The sequence below is a fragment of the Rattus norvegicus genome, chromosome 7, assembly GCF_036323735.1.
Source record: "Rattus norvegicus strain BN/NHsdMcwi chromosome 7, GRCr8, whole genome shotgun sequence".
Classification (NCBI taxonomy): Eukaryota; Metazoa; Chordata; class Mammalia; order Rodentia; family Muridae; genus Rattus; species Rattus norvegicus.
In genome coordinates, this window is record NC_086025.1 from 6,004,138 (window position 1) to 6,030,924 (window position 26,787).

The window sequence follows — 26,787 nt, forward strand, 5'->3', positions numbered from 1 at the left end:
TTGTGTAGCAATTTTGTATGGATTTTCCTAAAAATATTAAATATAGAAATGCTATTTAATTCAACTATTAAGTAAATGTGAAGTGAAGTCAACATGCTGAATAGCCAATAAAATGGAAAGAATATCACTTTCCATCTAAAAGAAAAACTAAGATAAATTAACATTTATATAGAATAATTATTCAGCCATAGAAAAGTATGAACCTTATTTCATGTAATAACATGGAAGGAAATGAAAATCATGGTAATTGAAATAAAATAAGCCTGGAAAGTCAAGCATTAGTTGTACTCCCATGTGTACTTGAATTTATAGAGGAAAGTAAAGAAGAAGAGAATGGGTTGGGTGACGTTGATCAGTGCATATTAAGGAGCAGTTAAACAAAAACAAGAGTTCCTGGTATGCTACAAAAAGCAGGATAATTATAGACAAAGCTAATGTACTGTATATTTCAAAAACTTAGAAGAAATTATTTTAAAATAATACATTAACTAAAATTCATATGAAATAGGCATTCTTCAGAAATCTACCACATTTCTTAAAACTGTTATAATTGATTTTATCACTTGACCTCTTGTTATAAATCATTCTTTTACTAACATAATTAATAAATAAAATGAGAAATTAATATCAAATTTCAAATGATGACTTCTTAAAACAAGGCACAGAAGTATCTAGACTTCTCAGGATGAAGCAATAGCATTATTTTCACATTTTAAAAGAATGGTAATCAAAACAGTTCATTTATATCAATCATGGAAAAGCATGACATTTGTTTCTTTATTAATTCTCTAAGATACTATAAATTGTGTTTTATCATATTTACCCCATTCTTCAACCCATTCCAGATCCATCCCCATCTCCCAATGTCATTTTTATTTTTAAATACATTATATACATTTAAAATCCATTGTATCCAAATATCCTTGGTGGAAGAATTCCCGTGGAATGTAGAAAACATACCAGGGATCACATCCTTAAAATAAAAAAGAAAAAATTGCTTACTCTCCCTCTCCCAAGAGCTACCAATGGTCAACATCTTCTCAGCTAAGTGTGATGTGGCACATTGTGGCTTTATCTTTGTAGTCAGCAGGAATTTTGTTTGGCTTAACCTTCCACAGCTCTTCAGAATGTTTTTTCTGCCACTGTGGGTCCATATGTGCAACGTTCCTGTTGTATCTCGAAAACCTCCTCTAGCTCTTACAATTTTTCTTTCCCCTTTCCACAGTGACCCTTGTGCCTTTAGAGGTCAGACTATTATGTAAATATCCTATTTAGGGCTGAGCATTCTGCTAGCTTTTATTCTCTGCAGGATGACCAGTTGTGGGTTTTCATATTAACTGCCATTTACTAGAAAAAGAAAATTCTCTAGTAGGTGGTGAGAGGCACACTAATTTCTAGGTATAAAATTAAGTCATTATAAATCACTTTATTATGTCTATTTATCAGAGGGACTCCCCTGGGGCTTATGACTTTTCTATGGAAGACTTTTTGCACTAGCAATGCTGTCATACGTATATTCCATTGCAGGAGCAGAACTTAAATCTAACAAAAAATAAATGTTTATTATCATAACATTCATCTACTCCTATACCAGTGAACATTTCTTGCTCAGATCATGTTTTTTATATCTTAACATTTAGCACTATGAAATCCAGACTGCTGGAAGACTAGCAGGAATTAATACATTTAGCACAAGAAGCCTAAGAGGCTTATATCTGGAAACTGGGAAAGGGAATAACTTTTGAAATGTACATGAAAATATACAGTAAAAAAATTAAAAAGAAGCCAAGCCTGCCAGAGGACCAGCATACATTAACACCTTTAGCACTAGAAACCTAACCTGCTTGAGAACTAGCATGCATTAACACCTTTAGTACTGGAAACCTAACAAGCCTGAGGACCATCTTCATTTCTCTGTGTTGTGATTCAAGTGTGTGTTGGTTTCTGGGATAGTGACTTGCCACCAAATCCTGAGGATAACCAAAAGCAGTAACAATAACCTGCAATATTTGGGTAGTCTATGTATCCACTCTGGCCAACAACTCTATAAAAGGTAACCTGGTCCTTACATTGGGCCTTTTATTTACTAACGTGTGTATCTGGTATGAACATTGTCACCCTATTATAACGTAACTTCATTTAAACACTTTTTATAAATGGATATGTATAGATTTTAAGAAGTTTTATAGTAATGGTGTTCCAAGTGAGTTTTCCATGAGATTTTTGTTGTTACCCCCCATACTTAATTTGTGAGGCAGTAGGACTAATCAGATCTCATGAAATTAAAAAAAAAATATGTTCAGAAAAGTATACCATCATTTAACTGAAAAGGCAGGTAAAAGAACAGAAAATTTTTTTACCAGATATACATCTGACAAATATTTTGTAGCTAGAATATACAAAGAAATCAAACCCAAGCTAAACAAAAAACTAAACAAAACATGGGACATTAAACTAAACAGAAAATTGCCAAATGATAAATCACAAATGACTTAGAAAAATTCTAATACTCAATATACTTAACCATCCAGGGAAATAAAAATTAATACTACTTTGAAATTCATATGGCAAATCCTCAGAAAATTGAAAATAGATTTAGTTCCCAGAAAGCTGATCTCTGTTTTATTTCTAAAGGAATGCTGGAAGAAGTTGTCTTTTTTTCTCCCTCATTTTGAATGTTCAATCCCATTCTTTCCAGTATATAAGATTTCTATTAAGATCTCTTCTGACAGGCACATTGGGTCTCCTGTGAATTATCTCCTTTTCTCTTGCTACTCTTAGAATCTCCTATTCTTCTTAGGCCTCGACAGGTTGATTACCCTAAGCCTTGAGGTAACTTTACTCGAAATAATCTTGCTTGAAAGTTTTACTGTTCCTGTCCCCATATATTTTAGCTTAATCTATAAGAAATGAAAAAATTAAATTTTTGTAATTACTTTAAATACATTTGTCTATCTCTGTCTTGAAAGTTAAGGAGGCATTCATCTTTTCTTTGGAAACTCATAAAACATCTGTGTGCTATTTTCATTTTGTTCTTTTTTCCCTATGAGTGTTTATTTTCAAATAACTTACTATCAGATTAACACATTCTTTCTTTGGGCTATTGAGTTCTGATGATGCTGTTTTCTACCATATTTCATGTCATTAGTACTTCGAATATTTAAATTTATGTAAATTCTAAATTTCTCTCATAAATTTCTAAATTTTTATCTGTACTTATATTTTTATATTTCATAATTTCATACACGAATACTGTATTTAAGTTTAATGAACATATACTAAGACATCTATTTTGACTGTGTTGGCAAGCAGTTCATACTCCTCTCTTTTGAGCCAACTGTATGATATTATTTTTATGTATTGGGCAATATCATGGCTTCCTGGTTATTTTTGTGACTTGTGATTGTGTAATAATCTCTATTTTGAAGAAGTTACGTGTTTTTTTTTTTAGCTTGGTGTTGACTGGGATCATCTCATAACAGTAGGTCTCTCAAGTAATTCTGGGTGAAACCCATAACATGATCATGCTCCTAAGTACAGCAAGTAGTTTCAATACAAGTGGAAAACTTAACCCAGGGTTACTACAAACAGAGCAGGATGAAATACATTATGCTAGCCTCCAAGTCTGACTCAAGACCAGAGTGAAATCAGCTACTAAATCAAGTGTAATGTTGAGGGAACATGAAGATCAACAACTCTGTGGCCTTCCATTCAAGATTTTTGTCTAAAGGAAGATCACTTCAGTATGTTGGTTGTTACATAGATGTCAAGTTGAATTTAGGATGGAATTATGGATTCCTGTGCATCAGAGTATTATAGTTTATATATGAAATGTCTCCTATAGGCTTGTGTGTTTGTGCACTTGGCACCTGCTAGTATTACTGCTCTGGAAGTCTTCAAGATGTTTAAGAGTTAGATGTTCCTGGAAGAAAGAGATTATCAGAGGCAGACTTTGTATACTATGGATTAGCCTAGGTTTGATTGTCTCTGATTCCTGACTGCTGACATAAGTATCTACACAGTTCATATCCTTGATACCACAGCCTTGAGCTAATCCCCAACTATTCCTTCCCTTCTATTAAGAAATATATCACCTTAAACTGTAAGACAAAATAAAATCTTCTTATGTTTTAGATGTCACAATGATGAAAAATATCAATGATTAGTATTAAGGAGTAGGTGAATAACAATATCAACCAACCAGAAACCCCAGAGAACCCAGAGACTAAACTACCAACCAAAGAGTACACTTGGAGGGGACCCATGACTCCAGCTGTGGATTGCCTTGTCGGACATCAATAGGAAGAGAGTTCCTTGGTCCTGGGAAGGCTTGATGCACCAGTGTAAGGGAATTCCAAGGCAGGGAGTGTTGGGGTGCACCTTCATAGGAGCAGGGGGAGCAAGGGGTCACCAAGGTTGTTTGAAAAATCCAGCATGCATCTTGAGCTGGGCAGGAGAACATGACACTGGTGACCATGTTGATCTGACTCTTCAGATCACAAGATTTATTAGTCACAGGAAATAATGTCTCAGAAAGCCAATGAAACCAGACAATGTGGAGCATGATCTGATGTCACAAAGATCAAGTTTCTTTGCCTTACCGATTATAAAGTTAATCATGTATGGATCATTGTTCATATACTGTTTCTATAGAGCTATTCATACTGGAATGTTGTTTGACAATCCAAAAACTCTCCGTGTACATTGAAAAAATATAAAACTTTGCAGCCCAACTATATTTCACTGTTTTAAAACATGATACCAGTCACTCTCTGAGTATCCTGGAAAAAAAAAGAACTGGATACATTATTGAGAAGTGTTCCATCAACTTATGAGTAGAGTGTATAATATACATAACCCCCTCGAATTAAATTTGAAACATTAGATAGCAAAAAAAAAAGAGAGTTAATAAAAACTAGGAATGAAGAAGAGCCACAAATGTCAGGAGAAAGGGATAAAGAGATCTGAGCAAGTCACTATGTAAAATATTTAAAAAAATATTATGCCTCCTCTCCTCCACTTGAAGCAGGCAGTTGAGACAGCTCCTAGAACCTGAGAGTTCCCACCCCTCCCTCACCTGGGAAATGCTAGAGAACTAAACCTGGTGTTTCTGGTGTGGGAGTGCTGGAGGGTTGACCAACTCAGTTTTCACTCAGGCTTAGATCCAGGGTTCTGAGTTGGCCCACCCCAACATCAACACCAACTATGAAATTCTGGAGCACATAAAGAGGGCTGGTTCTGCAGTGTCCCCACCAGCGGGGACCCAGTTACTCAGGGTCCCGAAGAGGCTTTCTACCTGTGTGCCAAATGAGGGTGAAGAGAAGAAGGAGACCAAGCAAGATTCTGTTGTCAAGGTCTCGTTTATTGAGAGAAATGTACAGCATTTAAAGCTCTGAGGCAGGAATAGAAGCAGGAACTGAAGCTTAGGGTGGGGGAGTTTGGGAAGTGCCCAAGGTGAATCACTACACTGCAAGATATCCTCCTATAACAAAGAGGCAACAGTCTTCCAGGGACATGTTCTTCGAAAATGTCGAACCCTTCTCAGGAATCTGCTCAGGGACATCCGGTGTTTTGCTCAGGTTGAAACATCCTGTCATTCCTCCCAGGGTCTTCCTGGGAGAGGCTTTAGTTCATCAATCTCATGTCTGTATGGCAGTCATTTCAAGGTTGAACCTCTGTGGCCATGCAGCCCAGAGTCACATAGCCACCTTGAGCTATGCAGTCACAAGGTGGCCAGGCCCAAATCCAATATGTCTCACTACACTGCAGGTCTAAGGCTGTGGGATCTCCATGGCACAAGGCAACAACAGATTATCTGAAAGGAATTCCGATAAGTATTAATACCCAGTTAGCAGTGTAGCAGAAGCAAGAGGCCTTGAACAAGACCAATGACTCATTGCAAGTAAAGATGTTTAAGCAAAAGGGCGATATACTGCAGTTTCCATGCTGGAATATTTTTGTTGTTTTATTTATTTATTTATTTATTTATTTTTTTTGCAGGGAGGAGTTGCAAGTTTGAAGGGGAGATAAGTGGCATTAGGGTACATGGTGTGAAATTCACAAAGAATCAAAAAATATTGAAAAAGTTGTAGATCTCATAAATCCTATTTTGTAGTGCGTTTTACCATCACTAAAAGAAAATAGCCGCAGGGCAGCATCTGCTTAAGAAATCACCTTGATTTAGTAAAGAGAGAACTATATATTATGGAGGAGAAAGGTACATGATAGGAATTTTCAAAAATGCTGCTTTGCTCATAGATGTTTTCCATTTTCCTTATAAAAATTAATAAGAACCATACTGTTCACAATTATAGATATGATCAGAGAAAATATCAAATCAAGTTTTTCCTTCCTCAACCTTTTATATGAATTATCCCTATATTAATATGTGGGATCTCATACAGTTTTGTTCCTTTTGAGGTAGTTTATTCAGAGTGTCATTGCTACACTTATCTTAATTAGTGGGTTAATGGAATAAAATAGGGAAATATCCCCAAAACAAAGGCAGAGGAAAAATAATTTCATGAACATGAACTGAATTTTCAATATTCCTACATGAATATTGAATATATGAATATATGACTTATTCTTATATAATGTATCACTAATATTCTCATATAATGTATCTTACATTTTAATTCAGGGGATTTTTTTAATCCTTAATTTAGTTTGCATTGACAATTATTTCTAGCTTTAAAACCTTTCAAACACCAGCCCTTAATAAATTAAATGCACACGTTTTATGTTTTATTTGTATCTGAAAAGAACATAAGGAGTAATTATGAAGTGTAATGTAAATTGAAAATACAACATTTTCAGCATCCAGTTCATAATTATTTTCTCAAATAGAGAATTCATACTCATGGATTGGCGGGATTAATATAGTAAAAATAACCATTTTGCCAAAAGAAATCTACAAATTCAATGCAATCCCCATCAAAATTCCCACCCAATTCTTTATAGAGAGAGAAAGAGCAATTTGCAAATTCATTTGGAATAACAAAAAAAACCCAGAATAGCAAAATCTATACTCAACAATGAAAAAGCTTCTGGGGGAATCACGATCCCAGACCTCAAGCAGTATTACAGAGCAATAGTCAAAAAAACTGTATGTTATTGGTACAGAAGCAGGCAGATATATCAGTGGAACAGAAATGAAGACCCAGAAATGAATCCACACACCTATGGTCACTTGATCTTTGACAGAGGAGCTAAAACCATTCAATGGAAAAAGATAGAATTTTCAAAAAATGGTGCTGTTCAATGCAAATTAATCCATTCTTATCACCATGTACAAAGCTTAAATCCAAGTGAATCAAGGACCTCCACATTAAACCAAATACACTCAATCTAATAGAAAAAATGTAGGGAAGAATCTCGAACACATGGGAACTGGGGAAAACCGCTTATGCTCTAAGACAAATAATTGACAAATGGGACCTCATAAAATTGCAAAGCTGCTGTGAATCAAAGGAAACTGTCATTAGGAAAAAACAGCAACCTAGAGATTGGGAGATGAACTTTACCAATCCTACATCTGATAGAGGGCTAATATCAAAAATATGCAAAGAATTCAACAAGGTAGACTTCAGAGAGTCAAATAAGCATATTAAAATGGGGTACAGAGCTAAAAACAAAAAACAGCTGAGGAATATCAAATGGCTAGAAAGCACCTAGAGAAATGTTCAACAACCTTAGTTATCAGGAAAATGCAAATCAAAACAACCCTGAGATTCCACTTTACAGCAGTCAGAATGGCTAAGATCAAACTCAGGAGAGAGCAGATGCTGGTGAAGATGTGGAGAAAGAGGAACACTCTTCCACTGTTGTTGGGACTGCAAACTGGTACAAACACTCTGGAAATCAGTCTAGAGGTTCTTCAGAAACTGAACATTCCACTACCTGAGGACACTGGCATACCTCTCCTGGGTACATAGATGCTCCAACATACAACAAAGACACATGCTCCACTATGTTCATAGCAGCCTTATTCATAATATGGAGAAGCTGGAAAGAACGTCTATGCCCTTCAACAGAGGAATGGATTCAAAAAATGTAGTACATCTACACAATGGAGTACTACACAGCTGTCAAAAATGACTTCATGAAATTCATAGGCAAATGGAATGAACTTGAAAATATCATCCTGAGTGAGGTTATCCAATCATAGGAAAACACACATGGTATGTACTCATTGATAAGTGGATATTAGCCCCAAAGCTCGAATTACCCAAAATGTAATCCATAGACCACAGGAAGCTCAAGAAGAAGGATGACCAAAATGCAGATGCCCCCACTTCCTAAAAGGGGGAACAAAAATATGCATAGGAGGAGATATGGAGGCAAAGGTTAGAGCAGAGACTGAAGGAACGGCCATTCAGTGCCTGTCCTACATGTGGCCCATATATATATCTCCAACAAAACTAAAATGAAGCTAAAAAGTGCATGCTGAAAGGAACTGTATATAGATTTCTCCTGAGAGACACATCCAGAACATGTCAAATACAGAGGTGAATGCTAGCAGCAAACCACTGAACTGAGAACAGGACCCCCTATGGAGGAATTAGAAGAAGGACTGAAAGAGTTGAAGGGGCTCACAACCCCAAAAGAACAATAATGCCAACGAACTAGAGCTTCCAGAGACTAAATCACTAAACCACACCCATGGACTGACCAAGGCAGGTGTCGCATATGTAGCAGAGAATAGACTTTTGGGGGCACCAGTGGAAGGGAAAGCCCTTGGTTCTGCCAAGTTTGAACCCCCAGTACAGGAGGATGTCAGGGGTGGGGCACAGTAAGGAGGGTTGATAGGAGGGGAGTAATACCTGTATGGAGGACAGGGAGGTGATGGGGGCTTGTGGAGAGGAAACCAGGAAATGGAAAAATATTTAAAATGTAAATAAATCAATATATCTAATAAAATTTTAAAATAAAATTTATATATACATAAGTATAGGAAAAATGTATTTAAAATAAGTGATATAGTGGACGGGAGTAGCTAGAAGGCTGTAAACGTAACTTCAAGAAAACTTCTCTGTGATATTATCATGGAAAACATTGAGAGGATTTTCCAGAATGATAAAAATTGAGAGACAGACAAATGCTTGGTTCCCCAACACTGCATTTCAAAATACCTTTAAGTCATACAAAAAATCAAAATAATATTACATTGTGTTCCATCAAAAAAACTTCCCTGGAGTATTAAAGTTCAAAGAATGTAAGAATGACAACTCTCTTGAAGATATGTCCAGAAGAAAGTATGAACTTATGCAATCAAAGAGAGTAATAAATAAACTTCAGGGCTGGATGGATTACTTAGTTGTTAAGAGCATATCCTGTTCTTCCATAGGATCTGAGTTTAGTTCTCAGTATTTGAACCTGAAGGCTCCAATGCCTCTGGACCATATAGGCACACACACTCACATATACATACACAACTCTGACATTCACATTATTAAAAGTAAAATAAAATATTTTAAAAGAAATTTAAATTGCATAGCATATTATTCATATGCCTGCCTCATTGTCTCTGAATTTTTTGTGAACTTCCTATTAATATTAACAAAAAGGAACAGATCAATGACTCATGCTTTCTTCACCAATTCCCATGGGCTGACAGAGAGATACAGATAAAGTGAGGCCAGATCCACATCCATTTTTTAAGGTACACAGAAAGAAATCTTCCTTATTTTTGATTATTCAAGCCATCGTTTGCAACAGCAATGACAACAAAATTCTTTTAAGCCTAAACAAAATATTACTTATTTTAGAGTTCTTTTGCTACAAAATCTTCACCTAAAATGTCAGTGTAAATAAAGAAAAATGTTTTAGGAAGTTCATTGTGCTATATGAAGAAGCTAATGGAAGAAGACCCCATCAGCACAGGGTTTCCTCTGTTTGCCCAAGGTGGAACAGAAAATCATGGCTCTCTATTGCAATCTGACAATTGGTCTCAAAGTTCTTAGAGTAACTGAAATTCAGCATACTGTAAGTTTAATATTACTAGTTTCTAAGAAAAAAGAAATATAATCTGAAGAGATACCACAAATTTTATTCATCTTGTTTGTCTCTGACAAGATGAAACCAAATGTTACTGAACCAACTTGCTAGCTCTGAAATCACAACTATTTAAAAAAGTACGATATCAGACTTCATTTTCAAGATGAGCTCAGAAGTAAGTTTGTTATCTCCATATATTTGGAAATATTCCAATTTACTCAAGCATTTACAATGTCATTTGCAATAACATATTGAGAATGTGAAAACTGAAGGGGTTCTTATGAGGGGTATGGAGGAAATAAGGAAGGAAGGAGTGTGATGGGAAAGAGCCTGAATATCACACTCTCATATTCAGAATCTAGATTTAAGTGTGTGTGTGTGTGTGTGTGTGTGTGTGTGTGTGTGTGCCCTCTCTGTGTACGTTTCTCTCTCTGTCTCTCTGTATGTATGTGTCTCTGTCTGTGTTTCTGGTTGTCCATATGTCTCTGTCTGTCTCTGTATTTCTCTCTCTGTCTCTGTCTGTCTCTGTCTCTTGTGTGTGTGTGTGTGTGTGTGTTTGTGTGTGTGAGATAAAAGCAAATAGAGAGTAAGAAGGAGACCAAGGAAAAGGAAAGAGGAGAGATGATGAAGCAGGATCTATGGATATTGCAATATACAATAATGTATATCCATGAAAATGTCAGAATGAAACCCACTCTACTGCATGCCAAGTAAAAATATTTTATATATATATTTGGTGTATTTATAGTTCCTTTAACAAAGAAATAGAATAAATGTTGTCACAAAAGTCACTATTAATTAGACACCTAAAACAGAAAGCGAACAGTAAGTACTGGATTGTTCTCCTACCCTATGTTTAATGTTATACTCTGATAGAAACAGAGCCTTTAAACGACATTTTCAGTTATTGCAAAGGATAGCTCCTTCCCTGTAAATGCTACTTTTACAATCTATTTGTTTGTATAGCACTGTTGTATTAAAAATTAGCCATTTTGTAAATTAAATTTTTCTAGCTAACCCCTTAGTATTTCAAAAAAGATTTTCTTTTCTTATTCTCTGGTCTTTGTATTTTAAAAGAAATTCACATGGGGAGAAGAATATCATTATGTAAAGACCCTGAAATATGAAATATTAAGAGAATACCTGAATATGTCTATAAGTATGCAGGTTGCATCTCCAATGATATAGTCATCAGAGCCAATTTTTTGGAAGTTTTGAGTTTCCTAAACCACAATGCACATAGTTTTACAAAATGTAAATCTGAAGCTAAGTCAATATTACCTCTAAAATCTTTTGAACTATGTGTTTAGAGTAAAAAATGTTCTAGACTTATTTTTACAATGTTGAGGAAAGAGAGATCAGTTATACTATTTTCCACTCTTCATTAGGTAACTTGATAATTTTTAAATTATTCTAATGTACATATAATATGTCTAAAAGTATAGTATAAGTATTTTAAAGCATTGGAAATAATGATTTAAGTGATGTCATTAGAATTTTTAATCTACATTTATAGCTCCAATGTATTTTCCTATCAATAGGTTGAACAAAAGACGTTATTTGTCATTTGAATGGAAAATAAGGAAGGGCAGATTTTTAATTCATGAGCCTATTTGTCGCTACAAATGTTTTCTAAATACCATGTTATATGCTCAATATTCTTCTATATATTTTGTGTTATGGAGGATTATACTATGTATACTTAAAGAGGAGATTCACAATGAAAAACCACACAGTACCCACAGAATTCATTCTATTAGGACTGTCAGATGACCCTGAGCTGCAGATTGTGATATTCCTCTTTTTAATTCTCATGTACATACTAAGTATCACTGGAAACCTCACCATAATTATGCTCACCTTGGTAGACCCTCATCTACAGACCCCCATGTATTTCTTCCTCAGGAACTTCTCAGTTTTAGAAATAACCTTTACAACTGTCTGTATCCCTAGATTTCTAAGCACAATTGTTACCAGAGACAAAACTATTTCCTACAATAATTGTACAGCTCAGTTGTTCTTCTTCATCTTCCTGGGTATCACTGAATTTTACCTTCTAACTGCTATGTCCTATGATCGCTATGTGGCCATCTGCAGACCATTGCACTATACCACCATCATGAACAGAAGAGTCTGCATATTGCTAGTTTTTTCTGCCTGGCTCACAGGGTTCCTAAACATCTTTCCACCTGTCATTCTCTTTCTTCAGTTAGATTACTGTGGCTCCAACGTCATTGATCACTTTGCCTGTGACTACTTCCCCCTCCTGCAGTTATCTTGCTCAGACACATGGCTCCTGGAAGTGATTGGGTTTTATTCTGCAATAGTGATACTGCTCTTCACTTTAGCATTAATCATTCTTTCCTACATGTTCATCGTCAAGACAATTTTGAAACTTCCATCTGTTAGTCAGAGGAAAAAGGCTTTCTCTACATGCTCTTCTCACATGATTGTCATTTCTATTTCATATGGCAGCTGTATATTCATGTATGCTAACCCTTCTGCCAAGGAGAGAGCATCACTGACCAAAGGAGTAGCTATTCTCAATACTTCTGTGGCTCCTATGATGAATCCCTTCATCTATACCCTGAGAAACCAGCAAGTAAAGCAAGCCTTTAAGGACACCATCCAAAAAGTAGTGCTTTTCTCTGGCAAATGAAAACATTTGTAATGTTAAAAGCACAAATTCTTCTTTTCAAATGTATGGGTAACAGAGATAAAGCATGATTTTGGATAAGGTTGGCATTTTGCTATTTAATGATATTCCATGTTCAGGGTAAGCATAATGATCTGTACATCCAGCTCATTTTATCATCCATTGCATATACATTTTTCCTAAAAAAATATAAAATCCTTTCAGATGTTTCTCTATTGTGCAATCCACATCTGGACCCTCCTTCATGACCATTATTTGGTAGCTTACCATCTTACTATAATTTTATTCTCATTATAGTTTAAAAATTCTTGGGAACACTGAAAACTGCTTTTAATATTTTCAAATATTTCAAATCTTTATTGAATTTTATTTAGATGATATGGAAAGTCTAGGCTAGCATTCATGCTTTAGGATAGGCATATATTACTTTTGTGTATGTAAAATATATTTAGTATGCTAGACAATGTCAGGACCTGGATTTAAGAATTATCATTTTTATCATTTAATAGGAGAGAATAATACCAGAAAATCTAGTTCTACTCAGCATTCTGTGAAATCAGATAACCACAATCATTGGGGGTTTTACTAAAAATATGTTCACTAAATATTTTAAATATTATGATCATATGAATTATATTCTTTATATTAATAATTATAATAAGGAGAAATGGAATAAAAGGTGAAATAAAAATATGCAGTGATTATTAAAGTGATTGTGACAGTAAAGACATTTTCTCTTTTAACATTTTGGTTACTTGAATATTTTTCAACAAGTTCATAAAGTATCTGCTCCCTATTAATATGATTCTTTTTAAGATTTAGTAACTATATTAACATAAAGCAGAAATGTAAACTACTATAAAGAAAACAAAATTATGGTATACATATGTGACTCCAGTTTTCTGTAGAGTCAATTTGTAATCTCAAGATCTAGTACTTTAGAATTGCTGATAGGGTTTGGTTTCAGTCTGAGATGATGTACCTAATTGTCATGAGACTGGAGGTCTTATGAAGTGGAATGATCTGGTGAGGTATAGGTGGAGAGTGGGAACAACTTCATGGAGCCTTAGTGGGAGCAGTGGAAGAGGTATGGGATGTGAAACAGTCAGAGATTGAATGGGAAGGGGATAAAATCTGGAATGTAAAAAAAAAAGAATTTCTGATAGAAAAGCTAATGTCTACTGTATGTGTGGATACTATGTGTATTATACTTCAGCTTACACATGTTACATTAGGATTTATTTTGTAAAATCCCTTAACATTGAATTCTATTACTGTGAATATATCAGGGATTTAGTAGTGTAGAATAGAAGCTAATAGTTAAATATTTCAAAGTATTTTAATTGACTAGCAGCAAGACTCGTATTCAAGAAGTCCAAATACATTGAATTTACTGTTAATAATTTTCTGATAGAATCCTATGTTATATACTCTATTGTTGGTTTACTTTGCAATATTTGGTTTATTTACTCCCATAAATTTGGCTGTGAGTTTTAATACCAGAATAAATTCCACAAAAATTTTCCAAACTTCTCGTCAATAGGAACCACCATCCAAAGAGTACACATGGACCGACCCATGGCTACAGCCAAATATATAGCAGAGAATGGCCTTGTGAGGCACCAATGGGCGGAGAAGCCCTGGACCTGCCAAGGCTATTCCTCCACAGTGTAGGGGAATATTAGGGTCAGGAGGCAGAAAGGGGTGGGTGGGTGTGTGAATATCCACACAGAAGAGGGGAGGAAAGGGGACGGGATAAGGCATTTATGGATGGGAAACAACTGGGAAAGGGGATAACACTTGAAATGTAAATAAATAAAAATAAATACCCCCAAGAAAAAAGAAAGAAAAGAAAAAGAAAACCTCAAAGTAACTGCCGATATTAAAAGAAAATAGAAAGTGGATTTCTCTTTTGACATCATACAATGATCACCCACTTAGTATCTTAATTTATCTGAAACCATCATAGAGAAGTATCCCTTATCTGTCCCTGTATCTCCTTCAGCTCCAGAAGTGTTATAGAAAATTACCTTAGCTATGCATGGGTTAGATTAAAACATTTTGTGTATTTCATTGTATGGCTAAATAATTGTCATTAATCTAAAATTAAAACACTAAGTCTAAAAAACAAACCAACAGAAAAGAGGAATAGGTCAAGTATTGTTGCTATTGACAGAGACAAACAGCATGTGTCCCATCTTTGAAATTTCCTGACATGATCAGTCTTGTAATTGCTAAATATGTGTTCATGTTGGCCCACAATCAGAAGCCTACGACAAATGAGAGATCTTCACTCTGCCTTGACTTTAATGCTTGTGATTCTCGATTGACTTGGAGTCATAATCACATTACTTCCTCACTGGAGGAATTGTTTGAATCAGAGTACGATGATACCCAAATAGTGACAAAGACCCCCTGGTGATTCCATATTCTTCCAACTCTAATTGTAAAGAGTTATATGAAGTTATTTGTAAGTTAAAAGAACTGACCCCTCTTCCAAAGAATCAGGGTTAATTCCAGCACTCACAGGGCTATTCACAGCCACCTGTAACTCCAGTTCCAGGGGATTCAACACACTCTTTTAGACTCCACTGGTACCAGGCACCCACATGCATACAGTATATGTGTAAAGAAACCCCCAAGTACATTAAAGACAAATAATATTTAATTAAGATATTTACATTCTAGATATCAAACTGTTTCAAGTATTTATTATTCTACATCTAGGAAAACCAACTGTGTTCCTTACACAAAATCATAAAAAGTATAAATAGTGGATAATCAAACAAAGTATCTTGTAAATAATTAAACAGGTTATTATACTCGCACAATGTATTCATCATATCAATATGTGAATTTTTTTAAATGATCAGGTACCTGCCAGGTATAAATTTTCACTAATTTTTATAAAGTGTTAGAAATCATTATGATTTAATTCTAAATTATATATTACTTAATTTTGTTGTATTATTTTTTAGTAAGAATCTCACTGTGCAGTTCATGATGGCCTCTACTTAAGATGCCCCTGCTTTAGCCTCCCCTCTCATGTGCTGAGATTACAGTCAAGCACCTTCAAGCTCAGGTGCCTTTCTCTCTCTCTCTCTCTCTCTCTCTCTCTCTCTCTCTCTCTCTCTCTCTCCCTCTCTCTCCTGTGTGTGTGTGTGTGTGTGTCTGTGTGTGTGTCTGTGTGTGTGTGTTTGTGTGTTGCGGGGCTGGTTTAGACCAGCTAATGTATGCTGCCTGGGAGATCTGGAAGGTGAGAGACTCTCAGTACTTGAAGGGAGGGATGTTAGCTGAAATGCCCAACAGTGGGGAGAGAGAACTTGTAGAGTCCACCTCAAGTAGAAAGATGGGGCATCAAGTGGAGGCAAGGAGTTGCCATCTCACAGTCAAAAATTCTGACCCATAATTTTTTCTGCCTAAAAGAACTGCAGGGACAAAAATGGAGAAGTGACTAAGGGAAAGTAGGCCCAGCTTCAAATAGTTTTATAACTTCCTTGTTGATACCCAGATGCATATGGCTGTTGGGCGATTCATTAGACCATATTCCTAAAGAAAATTGTCCCTGACTCAGGTAGTAATTATCAGCTATCAACAGCTCCTTAGCTAGATGTGGGGGTCTGACTGTGCCTGCCCCTTCCATGTTAGAGTGTTGATTTTGCTCAATCTTGTACAGCCCTCGTGTAGGCAACTGCAGCAGCTAAACATGGATGGAATGCATGTAACTGTATTGCCATGTCCAGGAGACAGTTTTGCCTAGTCCTCTTTATACTCTGGTTCTTAGAATTTTTAGTCATTTTAATTCTGTCTCCCACATTGGTCTCTGAGCCTTTCAAGGAGAGTTTGTGACTCAGATGTGATGCTTTTGTGGCTGAGTACTCCATAAACGCTTGTTTCCTGCTGTTTGACCAGCTATGGGTCTGTGTATTTAACCCACTATAAAAGAAGCTTCTCTGATGAAGACTAAGAACTATGTGAAGTACAAGTACATTTTTCTATTTATTAGTCTTCCCATGTCTGCTTACCCTTTACTTACCAAACTGATGGAGTCAATTTTCAATAACACTTCAACAGTACTGAATGATGTTTTTTTTAAAAAAAAAATGCTTATTCAAAGACTGGAAGTGCACATTCTCTCTCTCTTCTTTGAAAATATATCTTCCAGGATTGCTACTGGAGGCATAGACAGAGAAAAAATTATTTTCTTTTCTCACTAAGCCACCATTTTAATTCCTGTGATCCAATTATCTTGAATAGAACACTTTTGGTATTTTCTTAATTTGGAATATTTCGATATAAGATGATAGCAAAATACATTATGCTACAGAATTTAATTAACAAAAACTCTGCCTCACTCCTCAGATCTCATTGGTAATAATCAAAGTATCATCTCAGCTATTTCCTCACTAGCTCTGTAGAGTCTTAGGGCGTAAACTCTTGATGTAACCTTAGGAACTTGCCTAATCATACAATGAGATAGTTTCAATGTCTGACAACTTAGGAGCGTAATGTTCTCTACTGCTATGAAACCTTCACAAAATATCTATATATCTGATATGCTTAATAAAGTGTAACTATTAGTTTTAGTTTTAATTTAATCATATATAGTGATGCATAGCCATTTTCTCATTCAGTTTTCTCAAAACCAATAGAGCTTATGCACCCTAATAGTGATAATGGAATAATTGCCTTTGTGTACTGCCTTATATGGTACTCTCTTAATTACAACGGAAGCAGCTCAATTTTCTTATGTGAACATTAGAGAAAATAAACCTTAATGATTTATTTATGTAAATTGCATTGTTCTTCAGATTCATAAAATTTAAAATAATTTATGTATATATTCATTTTTCACTTTTCAAAATACTTCAGATAATGCTTATCTACATGCAGAGACTATATTCAGCACTTTTCCAGTGTTAATTGTTACTTCATTCTTCAAGTCATATATATCCATAGAGATTTAATTTCTAACTCAAGAACAGTTATGCATCTAAGGTGCCAGTTTAGATATCATGGGTGAAAGAAGTCCTAAATGTACACTAATAATATTGAATTTATAAAGGGTTGCTCTCCTGAGTAATCAGTTTGGTCAGTGGCTTTAAGATTATTCTTCAAAGTTAGCCATTCTTTAATGTATGTTGTATGATATTATGTGTAACCACATAGAGTGAAGCCATATCACTTGATATTACAAGTATCCTTAAGAAACAGACCTTAAAATACTAAGAATCTATGACCACTTCATGAAAAGTTTGATATGGACTAATCCATTCTATTAGGCAATGAAACACTGGTTGTCTACAAAAAACACATTATATAAGAATATATATCCAGTATGTTCACTGAGAATGCCGATTGTTTATCCAAAATCGAATGGCCATATCTGAAACATACATAGTAATAAGATTTATAGAAGGGGGAAGGGCAGGGAGGTACAAGAGAGAAGGGAAAAGGAATAATATTTCAAATGCAAATATATAAAATAGACACGAAAAATAAAACAAAACCCAACTTTTTAACCTAGGCATAATTATAGACCATCTCAGCATAATTTTAAATCTATTACACATTCCAAGCACACACAGACACTTGTACAATCACAGGTTTTTGAACCAATAAAGTATTTTATTGAGCTCAAAAAATTACATTACATAGACTGAGGGAGTTATATTTATATATTGAGGTGTGAGTGTGTGTGTGTGTGTGTGTGTGTGTGTGTGTGTCTGTGTAACAACAAAAGAGGCCAGAGACTTGAAAGAGAGCAAAGGGTAGTACATAGGAATGTTTAGAGAGATGAAAGAGTAGGAAGAAATTTTATAATTATATTATAATATCAAAAACTTCAAAATAAAAGATGGTAAGTGTGCAGAAAGAAAGTTATCAGCATTAGAATTGAAAATAGAACAGATTCCAAAATTGTATCTAATTATCACTCTGATACTAAAAGTAAAATATAAATAAGTACTGCCTTTAGTATTTCTGTATGCCTAGAATCTTAGGCATATAGACTCAAAGGCATAAAATATCTAAGGCATAAGAACTTAAAACAGATGAATTTTGAAAAATAAAGGTTGAATGAATAATTGGTAGTGATTATAATCACAATTTGTTGAAGGATATAAAACCATAAAGAAAAGTCTGATATCTTTCATTATGCAGGCTAATGGGCACTTCAAATCATTCTAAAATCCAATAATTAACTATCATTTGCCTCTAAAATAGAAACATCTCACTCATTCACAGTTCATTATGTTGCCATTTAGAAGCTATTCATCTCTATATTTTGTTTGCTTATTTTATGTGTATAAATGTATGCACATATGTAAAACATATATTTTCTTCTATTTTTAAAGTTATTGTATATTATAAAATATAAATGATTTATTTTATTTTCTGCTTTGATTTCAGGTCATAATCTACTCTAAATTATATACAGTAAGGTGGACACATTACTATTAAGTATCCTGAGGATCTATTCTCCATGGTGTTTCCTGTTTACTCATTCAACCTCTTGGGTCCAAGATAAATATAACAGATAAAATTAGGACTATCCTGAATAGCATTGCTGTAGCATCAATCTATCATCACCTTTTAAATGAGAATTCATTTTTAACTATCAAGGTATAATTTCCTTAGGTACAGAAATACAATTATCTGGACCATAGGTTCTTACTTGTACTTGGATTCATGAGAAGAAATGATTTGATATGTGCCTTTTTATAAATAATTCTTAGGATTGTATGTATTTAATTATTTTATTAACTAATTAATTATTTAATTATTAATATTTTGTTAATTTAAATAATTTTTAATTAACAATTTATTAATTTTTTATGGAGATTTGATGTCAAGTATAAGATAACAGGATAAGTCAGGTACAAAACTATTTTTAAAAGTGCTAAAAGTCATAGAAACAATCTAATAGGATACTAGAAATAACAGTGACTAATTCAGTAATATGCAGTAAAATGTAAGAATGTTTTCTTCAGGAACATAATATTTGCTTTTCAAGTACGTTTTGTGGTCTGTAAAAGCAACATATAATTGAACAATAAATTTCAATTACATTTAAAAATTAAGGAAAAATTTAGCACTGCAATGAAAAGTTTATATTGTAGCAAAACTATATAAGACATAGGATTAAATACTTTTTCATGTTCTCATCATTTTACTAGCTTTCAATACATTTTAGTTTATTGAAACCATGTGACCAATTTGTACAAAACTGAAAACAGTCTTTGGTATACTGAGCATGCATATTTTATTTTGGCTTTGCATGTGAATTTCATGACCTGGATTGCAAAGATTAGGACGAACATGTAAAACCAGAAGACAAGAAGCTGTAGACTTGCTGTATGTGATAACAAAGAACAGAAGACAGAAAGTGAGACCACTTCACTTGCAAGAAAACCTATAGGTAAAAATTTGAGGTTAATATATTGACCCTTAAATGAATCAACTAATGCCGAGAAAATATTATACTGGTTCTCAGTAGTTCATTCTGAGCAAAAATTTGTTTGTTGAGAACAGAGAAGACAGGGGCAAGTTGCGTGGACATAGAGGCAAAACTAAAACTTTGAAATAACTTCATTCATGAATACACAGGTTATAAATAAAAACATCTGTATGAAATCAAAAGTTTTGATGTATGTAAATTATGGAAATAATTATGGAAATAAAATAAATCTTTCCCTCCTGAAAAGTTGCCTTGAATTTTGAATGGTGTTGTTTATTTTTTACAAAGAGAATAAACAATTTTGCATTAAAACTGCTTTAAAGCATTGAAAGTAGAACATGCATGGAAACTTATAATTTCATCAAATAAAATTAGAGACTGGAATAGCAGTACACATCTGTAGTCTCATAGTTCATGGTGTTGAAACACAAGATTATGAATTGAAAGCCAGAATGCCAATATAACAAGACTTGTCTGATTGACAAAACAAGATAAGGTCATTTATGTAAGTTTTGCTTCATATGTCATGCTGCAGTTTCAAGATAGAAATGTGGTAAATTAAATAGATCCAATAATAGAGTAATTAGATTCCTACAAAGAATAATTATAACAGACAAGAAATGTCCTACAACATAAACATTGCGATTACACTAAAGTGTCTTTCATCTATCAGACATGTCCACATGTACAGACAAGGAACACATTTCTCCAAACCATAGAGTTATATCCAAGAAGCATAAACTTTTGAAAAGAGGAAAAGAAAGATAAGACAGAAAAAAAATTGAAATATAGAGGAAAGCACTATAAATGAAAATCTTTTATAAAATACTGAAAATGTGTTCTTGGGCATTTTCTTTTTTCAGGAACTATTCAATATACATAGACTTGTGACTAAATATGTGAGAACATGGTGAAGAAAAGAAAGTTGTGATTATGACATGAGTAAGAACAGTGCATTTTAAAGTATTTCATTTTATTTACCACAAAATCAATTTTAAATAATGATGGCAACAATAATTCTTAAATATATGTTTTTAACCCAGGTATTTTATTCGTTAGATATATAAGGTCTACAGGTATTTCTTGATATATATATATATATATATATATATATATATATATATATATTAAAATGACTCCTACAACAAAGAAAATTATTCTTCTCCAACATTTTCTAGTTATTGTTTTTCCTTTTGCTGCAACTGTTCATAAAGTGTCCTCCAAAAGTAAGTTTTAGTAAACTATACAACAGTATTAATTGTGCTTTAGTTAATATACACAGTACCCATTGGTTATCTAAATTTATTTATCCTATGTTACTACAAATTTATACTCTTTGAACATATTAGGATTACATTGACTATGTTATAAATATAAAATAATGAATAGCACTGTCTACTAATGCATACATTGTATAATAATATCTAGCTTTACTGAGGAGAAATAGCCATCTTAAAATCTGTAACATCATAGATGTATCTGACAATATGGTAAAAAAATAAATCAGACACACGTAATGAGTGCATTTCTTTGTTAGCAAAGTTGATTTCTTATTTTTTTATCTATTTAGGAAATGTCTTTAGAAGCAGAGACTATTATGAGAAATTCCACAGCAGTGACCGATTTTATTCTTCTTGGATTGACAGATGATCCACGGTGGCAGTTAGTGGTTTTCAATTTTCTTCTTGTTACCTACATGCTAAGTTGTAGGGAGCTGCGACGTGCCGCACCTCAAAGATGGTGCTGGTTTCCGCCTTCCACCCTCCTGATGGTGAGCGCTCCTTGTAGTAAACAAGTCCTTATTTGGCTATGCCTGCCAAATATATATATATATCGCTTCCGCATAGTGTCAGCCTATCAGCATGACCCACGTGGCACATTGGGGTTGGTTGGCGTTGGGTACTTAAGCTGATGTAGGGCATTCCCCGGGGTAGAAGATTGTCTCAAGGTTCCTGAATAAACTGCTTGAAGAAGATCTCCTCTGGTCGTGTCTTCCTTGCTGGTCGAGATTGAGCGTGACAAGTGGTGTCCCATACGGAGACCTCCTGAGATCAGAACTTCTTGCTGTCAGGGCAGTGCTGGTAAGTTCCCAAGGTAAGGTGGGACCATAAAGACTGCGGGAAATAAGCGGCCATAAAGTCTCAGGGTAGTGAGCAAGAAAGTTCGCGGTAGCAGAGAACCGAAAGTATAGTTCATGGCAGCAGCGAACCAAAAGTAGCAAGACGCGCGGTGAATTTATTCCTAGTTTTTGTCATGGGGACCTCACAGTCTCATCCAAATTTTCTGGCTCTTCAACAGCTGTTTGAGCGAAAGAAAAAAAAATAAAAAGGAGCACCATGGAGAGATTCTTGAGCGAATGCGATGCCATTGCACCCTGGTTCGCAGTCTCTGGTAATCCTACTGTGGCAAGTTGGGAAAAATTAGGGAAAGACCTTGACTTTGCCTGGGAACAAGGGACCCTAAAACATGGGGTCCGTCCAGTGTGGCGCTTAGTGTGTAGTTGCCTTGAGGATCAGAAATGTTGTCAGGCAGCTATAGAGAAGGGGCAAGCTGCCCTAGAAATGCTTCAGGAGGAGAGGTCAGAAAAGCAGGGAAGTGCAAAGGAGAAAGACACAGAAAAGACAGATACAGAGGAGGAAACAGACAAAACAGATTCAGAAGAAGAGTTACAAGAGTTGATAAATCAAATGCAGAAACAGTCTCTAAGGAATAGACAGAAGAAGAAAAGGAAAAAGGAAAAAGCCTAAAATGGTGGAGGAACCTCCTGGGCATTTCCCCTCGGCTCCTCCTCCCTGCAATATTGTAGAGGGAGGAAGTAGAGTTTCAGGTAGTACATTCTGCCCTGAAGTGTGGAGAGCAGTTCGTACTGAGCTGCATTTGGTCTATCCTGTCTATGTGGATGCTAATCAAAAAAGATATCATGAGCCTCTTGATTTCAAGGTGATTAAAGCCTTGGCTGAGTCAGTGAGAACATATGGTATCACTGCCTCCTTTACTATTGTTCAGATAGAGGCTCTGCACAGGTTTTGCATGATTCCTAACGGTTGGACCAACCTGGCTCGAGCGTGCCTCAGCCCAGGGCAGTATCTAGATTGGAGAGCTTTTCTAATTGAATATGCCAATGAACAGGCTGCTGCCAATTTAGTGGCCGGAGGTGGACGGGCAGCCTGGGAAAGAGACATGTTGTTAGGGAAAGGGCATTTTGCTAATCAGCAGACAGGTTTCCCTGGGGAAGTTTATGCACAGATAAATGAAGTTAAATTATTAGAGGGTAAGGGTTTGTTTACTGCCCCCAAAAAGGTACAAAAAGGCAACCTTGTAACTTATTTAGGAGCAAAAGTAAGTCCTTATACCATTATCCCCCAGAAGGTTGAATTAAGGAAAGATAATCTTAAGACTCTTAATGATTTTCAAAAATTACTAGGAGATATTAATTGGGTAAGATGTTATTTAAAATTACCAAATTATGAATTAAAACCATTGTATAATATTTTGGCTGGGATTCTGCCTTGGATGCTCCTAGACAATTGACTGATAAAGCAAGGGAAGCTTTAAAGAAGGTTGAGAAAAGATTACAAAGTGCCAGTTTACATCGACAGAAGGAGGGCGCAGACATCATATTATGCATTCTAGCCACCTATATGCAGCCCACAGGATTGTTGTGGCAAGATGGCCCTCTGCTTTGGGTTTATCCCAAGGCTTCTCCAGCTAGATCAGTAGAGTACTATCCTACAGCCATTGCAGAATTAGCCCTGAATGGGATCCAACAATGCACTCAATTCTTTGGTGTGTCCCCTACCTCGATTATAGTGCCCTATACAATCAGCAGATAAAGATCTTATGTGGCACTGTGGATGATTGGGCCATATTATGCTGTGGGTTCCACGGAGAGATAGATAATCATTTTCCAAAACACCCTTTGCTATCATTTTTTAAGGAACATCCCATAATTTTTCCTAAGGTTACCTCCAATGTTCCCATACAGGGGGCCCCAAACAGTTTTACAGATGGATCTAAAACTGGATGTGGAGCCTGTAATGGTTGACCATCAAGAGCCAATTTCATGTCAATATCAACCCGGCTCTCCACAAGTAATTGAACTCAAAATTGTGTTAGAAGTGGTTAAGAACTTCCCCTTTGCCTTTAATTTGCTTTCTGATTCATTCTATGTTGTTAATGCTGTTAGGATTTTGGAAGCAGCGGGCCCTATTAAGGTTACTAGCACTGTGTGCTCTTTGCTAAAAGAGCTCCAAAATTTCATATGGCACAGATGTCAGAAGTTTTTTATCCAACATATTAGAGCTCATACTGGCCTACCTGGTCCTTTAAGCAAAGGAAATGATATTGTAGACCATTGGACCAGGACAGAGTGTATTTTCTTTATCTCCTCTCTTGATTTGGCCAGAAACTTCCATCAACAGTTTCATGTGCCTACAATGACTTTACAACAAAAGTTTCATTTGGCTCGAGCTGATGCTAGACAAATAGTTTTGGACTGCCCACAATGTGTGACTTTCCATCATACCCCTAGTGTGGGGGTTATTCCCAGGGGCTTACTGCCTTTAAAGGTATGGCAAATGGATGTGACTCACATATCTGGATTTGGGACTCTAAAGTATATTCATGTTTCTGTGGATACCTGCTCAGGTGTCATTCATGCTACCCCTATGTGTGGGGAAAAGGCACGCAATGTTCTTGGATACTGCCTAGAAGCCTGGGCTGCTTGGGGAAAGCCCCAACACTTAAAGACTGATAATGGCTCAGCGTACACTGCCCACTCTTTCAAATCCTTTTGCAAACAGATGGATGTGCAGTTGAGCCATGGCCTACCTTATAGTCCCCCAGGTCAAGGTATTGTTGAGCGAGCACACTGTACTTTGAAGGAATGCGTAATTAAACAAAAAGGGGGAATAGGCCATGGCAGAACTCCCAAGGGACAGATATCCTTAGCCCTTTTTACTCTTAATTTTTTGATTATGGATGATGATGGCCTTTCTGCCGATGACCAACATCAGTGTCGGGCAGGCATGTTGAAAGGTTATGTGAAGTGGAAAGATGTGCTCACTGGCTTATGGCATGAGCCAGATTCTGTGCTGGCATGGGCGAGAGGATCTGTTTGTATGTTTCCTCGGAACCGGCAAGATCTATTGTGGGTCCTCGAGAGATTGACCAGGAGGTGCAACAAGAATGAAGATCCTGCTGTTGCTGACCCTTCTCAGTGTGACCCAAGTGCTGGTCCAAACAGAGCCCCGATGGGGGATACTATTGGCCGATTTGCCATGTCCTTTAAGCCAACTCCTGTATGTGTTTATTTTCCTTTGGTGTTTATAGTTAGTAATGCTAGTCAGGAATTTGGAGAGGTTTTGTCATGCTCTAATGAGACCTGTTTTTATACACAATGCTGGGATGCAGAAAAGTTTGCTATCGCTGTGGTTGCTCGCATGCCCAGATTGGTTCCAGTTCCTGTGGATGCCCCCCATGCTATAACTCTATTTAGACAAAAAGGGGATTTCGGCATCACCGGTGCTATAACAGCTATATCCCTTGCTGCAGTAGGAGCAACGACTGCTGGCATAGCTATGAGTCATTCCGTGCAGACAGCCCATACGTTGAATAATTTGTCTTCCAATGTGGCCCATGGATGTGCAAGCAGGCATTAATGCTCAACTTAAAGGTAGCCTGATGGTGGTCAATCAAAGAATTGACCTGGTACAGAAGCAAATTGGCACACTGTGGCAGGTTGCACAGCTAGGTTGCCAGTGGAGATACTCTGGCCTATGTGTGACCAGTATTCAGTATGAAAATTTTACACATGCAGCTAATCTGTCTAAACAGTTGTCAAGCTATCTTCTGGGTAATTGAACTGGAGAATTCGATTTCTTAATGGATCAGCTATGTGTAGCCATCGTGACTGTGAACTCGACATGTGTGGATGCTGGACTGGCTACGGGATTGTCAGTTTGGATTGCTGCTGCTATGAATCATCTGAGGGAGTGGGCGGGTATGGGAGCCCTAGATGGACTCTTGCTGCTGGTCTCCCTAGTGAGCCTGTGGTGTCTCTGTAGAATGAGGTTTGTCCAGAGGCAGCACACGGCTATGGTGGTACAGTCATTTGCAGCCATTGAGGCAGGACAGTCCCCTCAAGCCTGGCTTATGGTCATTCAGAAGACCTAGTTGCACCTCGCCCCTGAGTATGTGTGAGTGACCCTGCCCAGTGACAGGTAACTTCCCTTCTACCTAAGGCATGGAACCTTGTGGGCAACAAGGTGTCCTAAGACGGGATTAATGAAGGGATGATCCTAAGACAGGGGTCACCACGCTCAGCGGTGCCTTTGCCTGCTTGATTAATTAAACAAAAAGGGGGAACTATAGGGAGCTGCGACGTGCCGCGCCTCAAAGATGGTGCTGGTTTCCGCCTTGCAACCTCCCGACAGTGAGCGCTCCTTGTAGTAAACATGTCCTTATTTGGCTATGCCTGCCTGGCCTGCTAGGTTCTGCATAGTGACAGCCTATCGGCATGACCCACATGGCACATTGGGGTTGTTTGGCATTGGGTACTTAAGCTGATGTAGGGCGTTCCCCAGGGTAGAAGAGTGCATCAAGGTTCCTGAATAAACTGCTTGAAGAAGATCTCCTCTGGTCATGACTTCCTTGCTCATCGAGGTTGGGCGCG

At 36.2% G+C, this 26,787-nt stretch overlaps 1 protein-coding gene across 1 annotated transcript; it reads left to right on the forward strand.

The window, feature by feature from the left end:
* Positions 1–11,719: 11,719 nt before the first annotated feature.
* Or6c7 (olfactory receptor family 6 subfamily C member 7) lies at positions 11,720–12,658 on the forward strand. The gene has a single exon (NM_001000071.1). It carries the CDS (start codon positions 11,720–11,722, stop codon positions 12,656–12,658), a length of 939 nt encoding a protein of 312 aa, NP_001000071.1.

Coding starts and splice junctions, on each gene's coding strand:
- Or6c7 (NM_001000071.1), top strand. CDS start 11,720: ATGAAAAACCACACAGTACCCACAGAATTCATTCTATTAGGACTGTCA.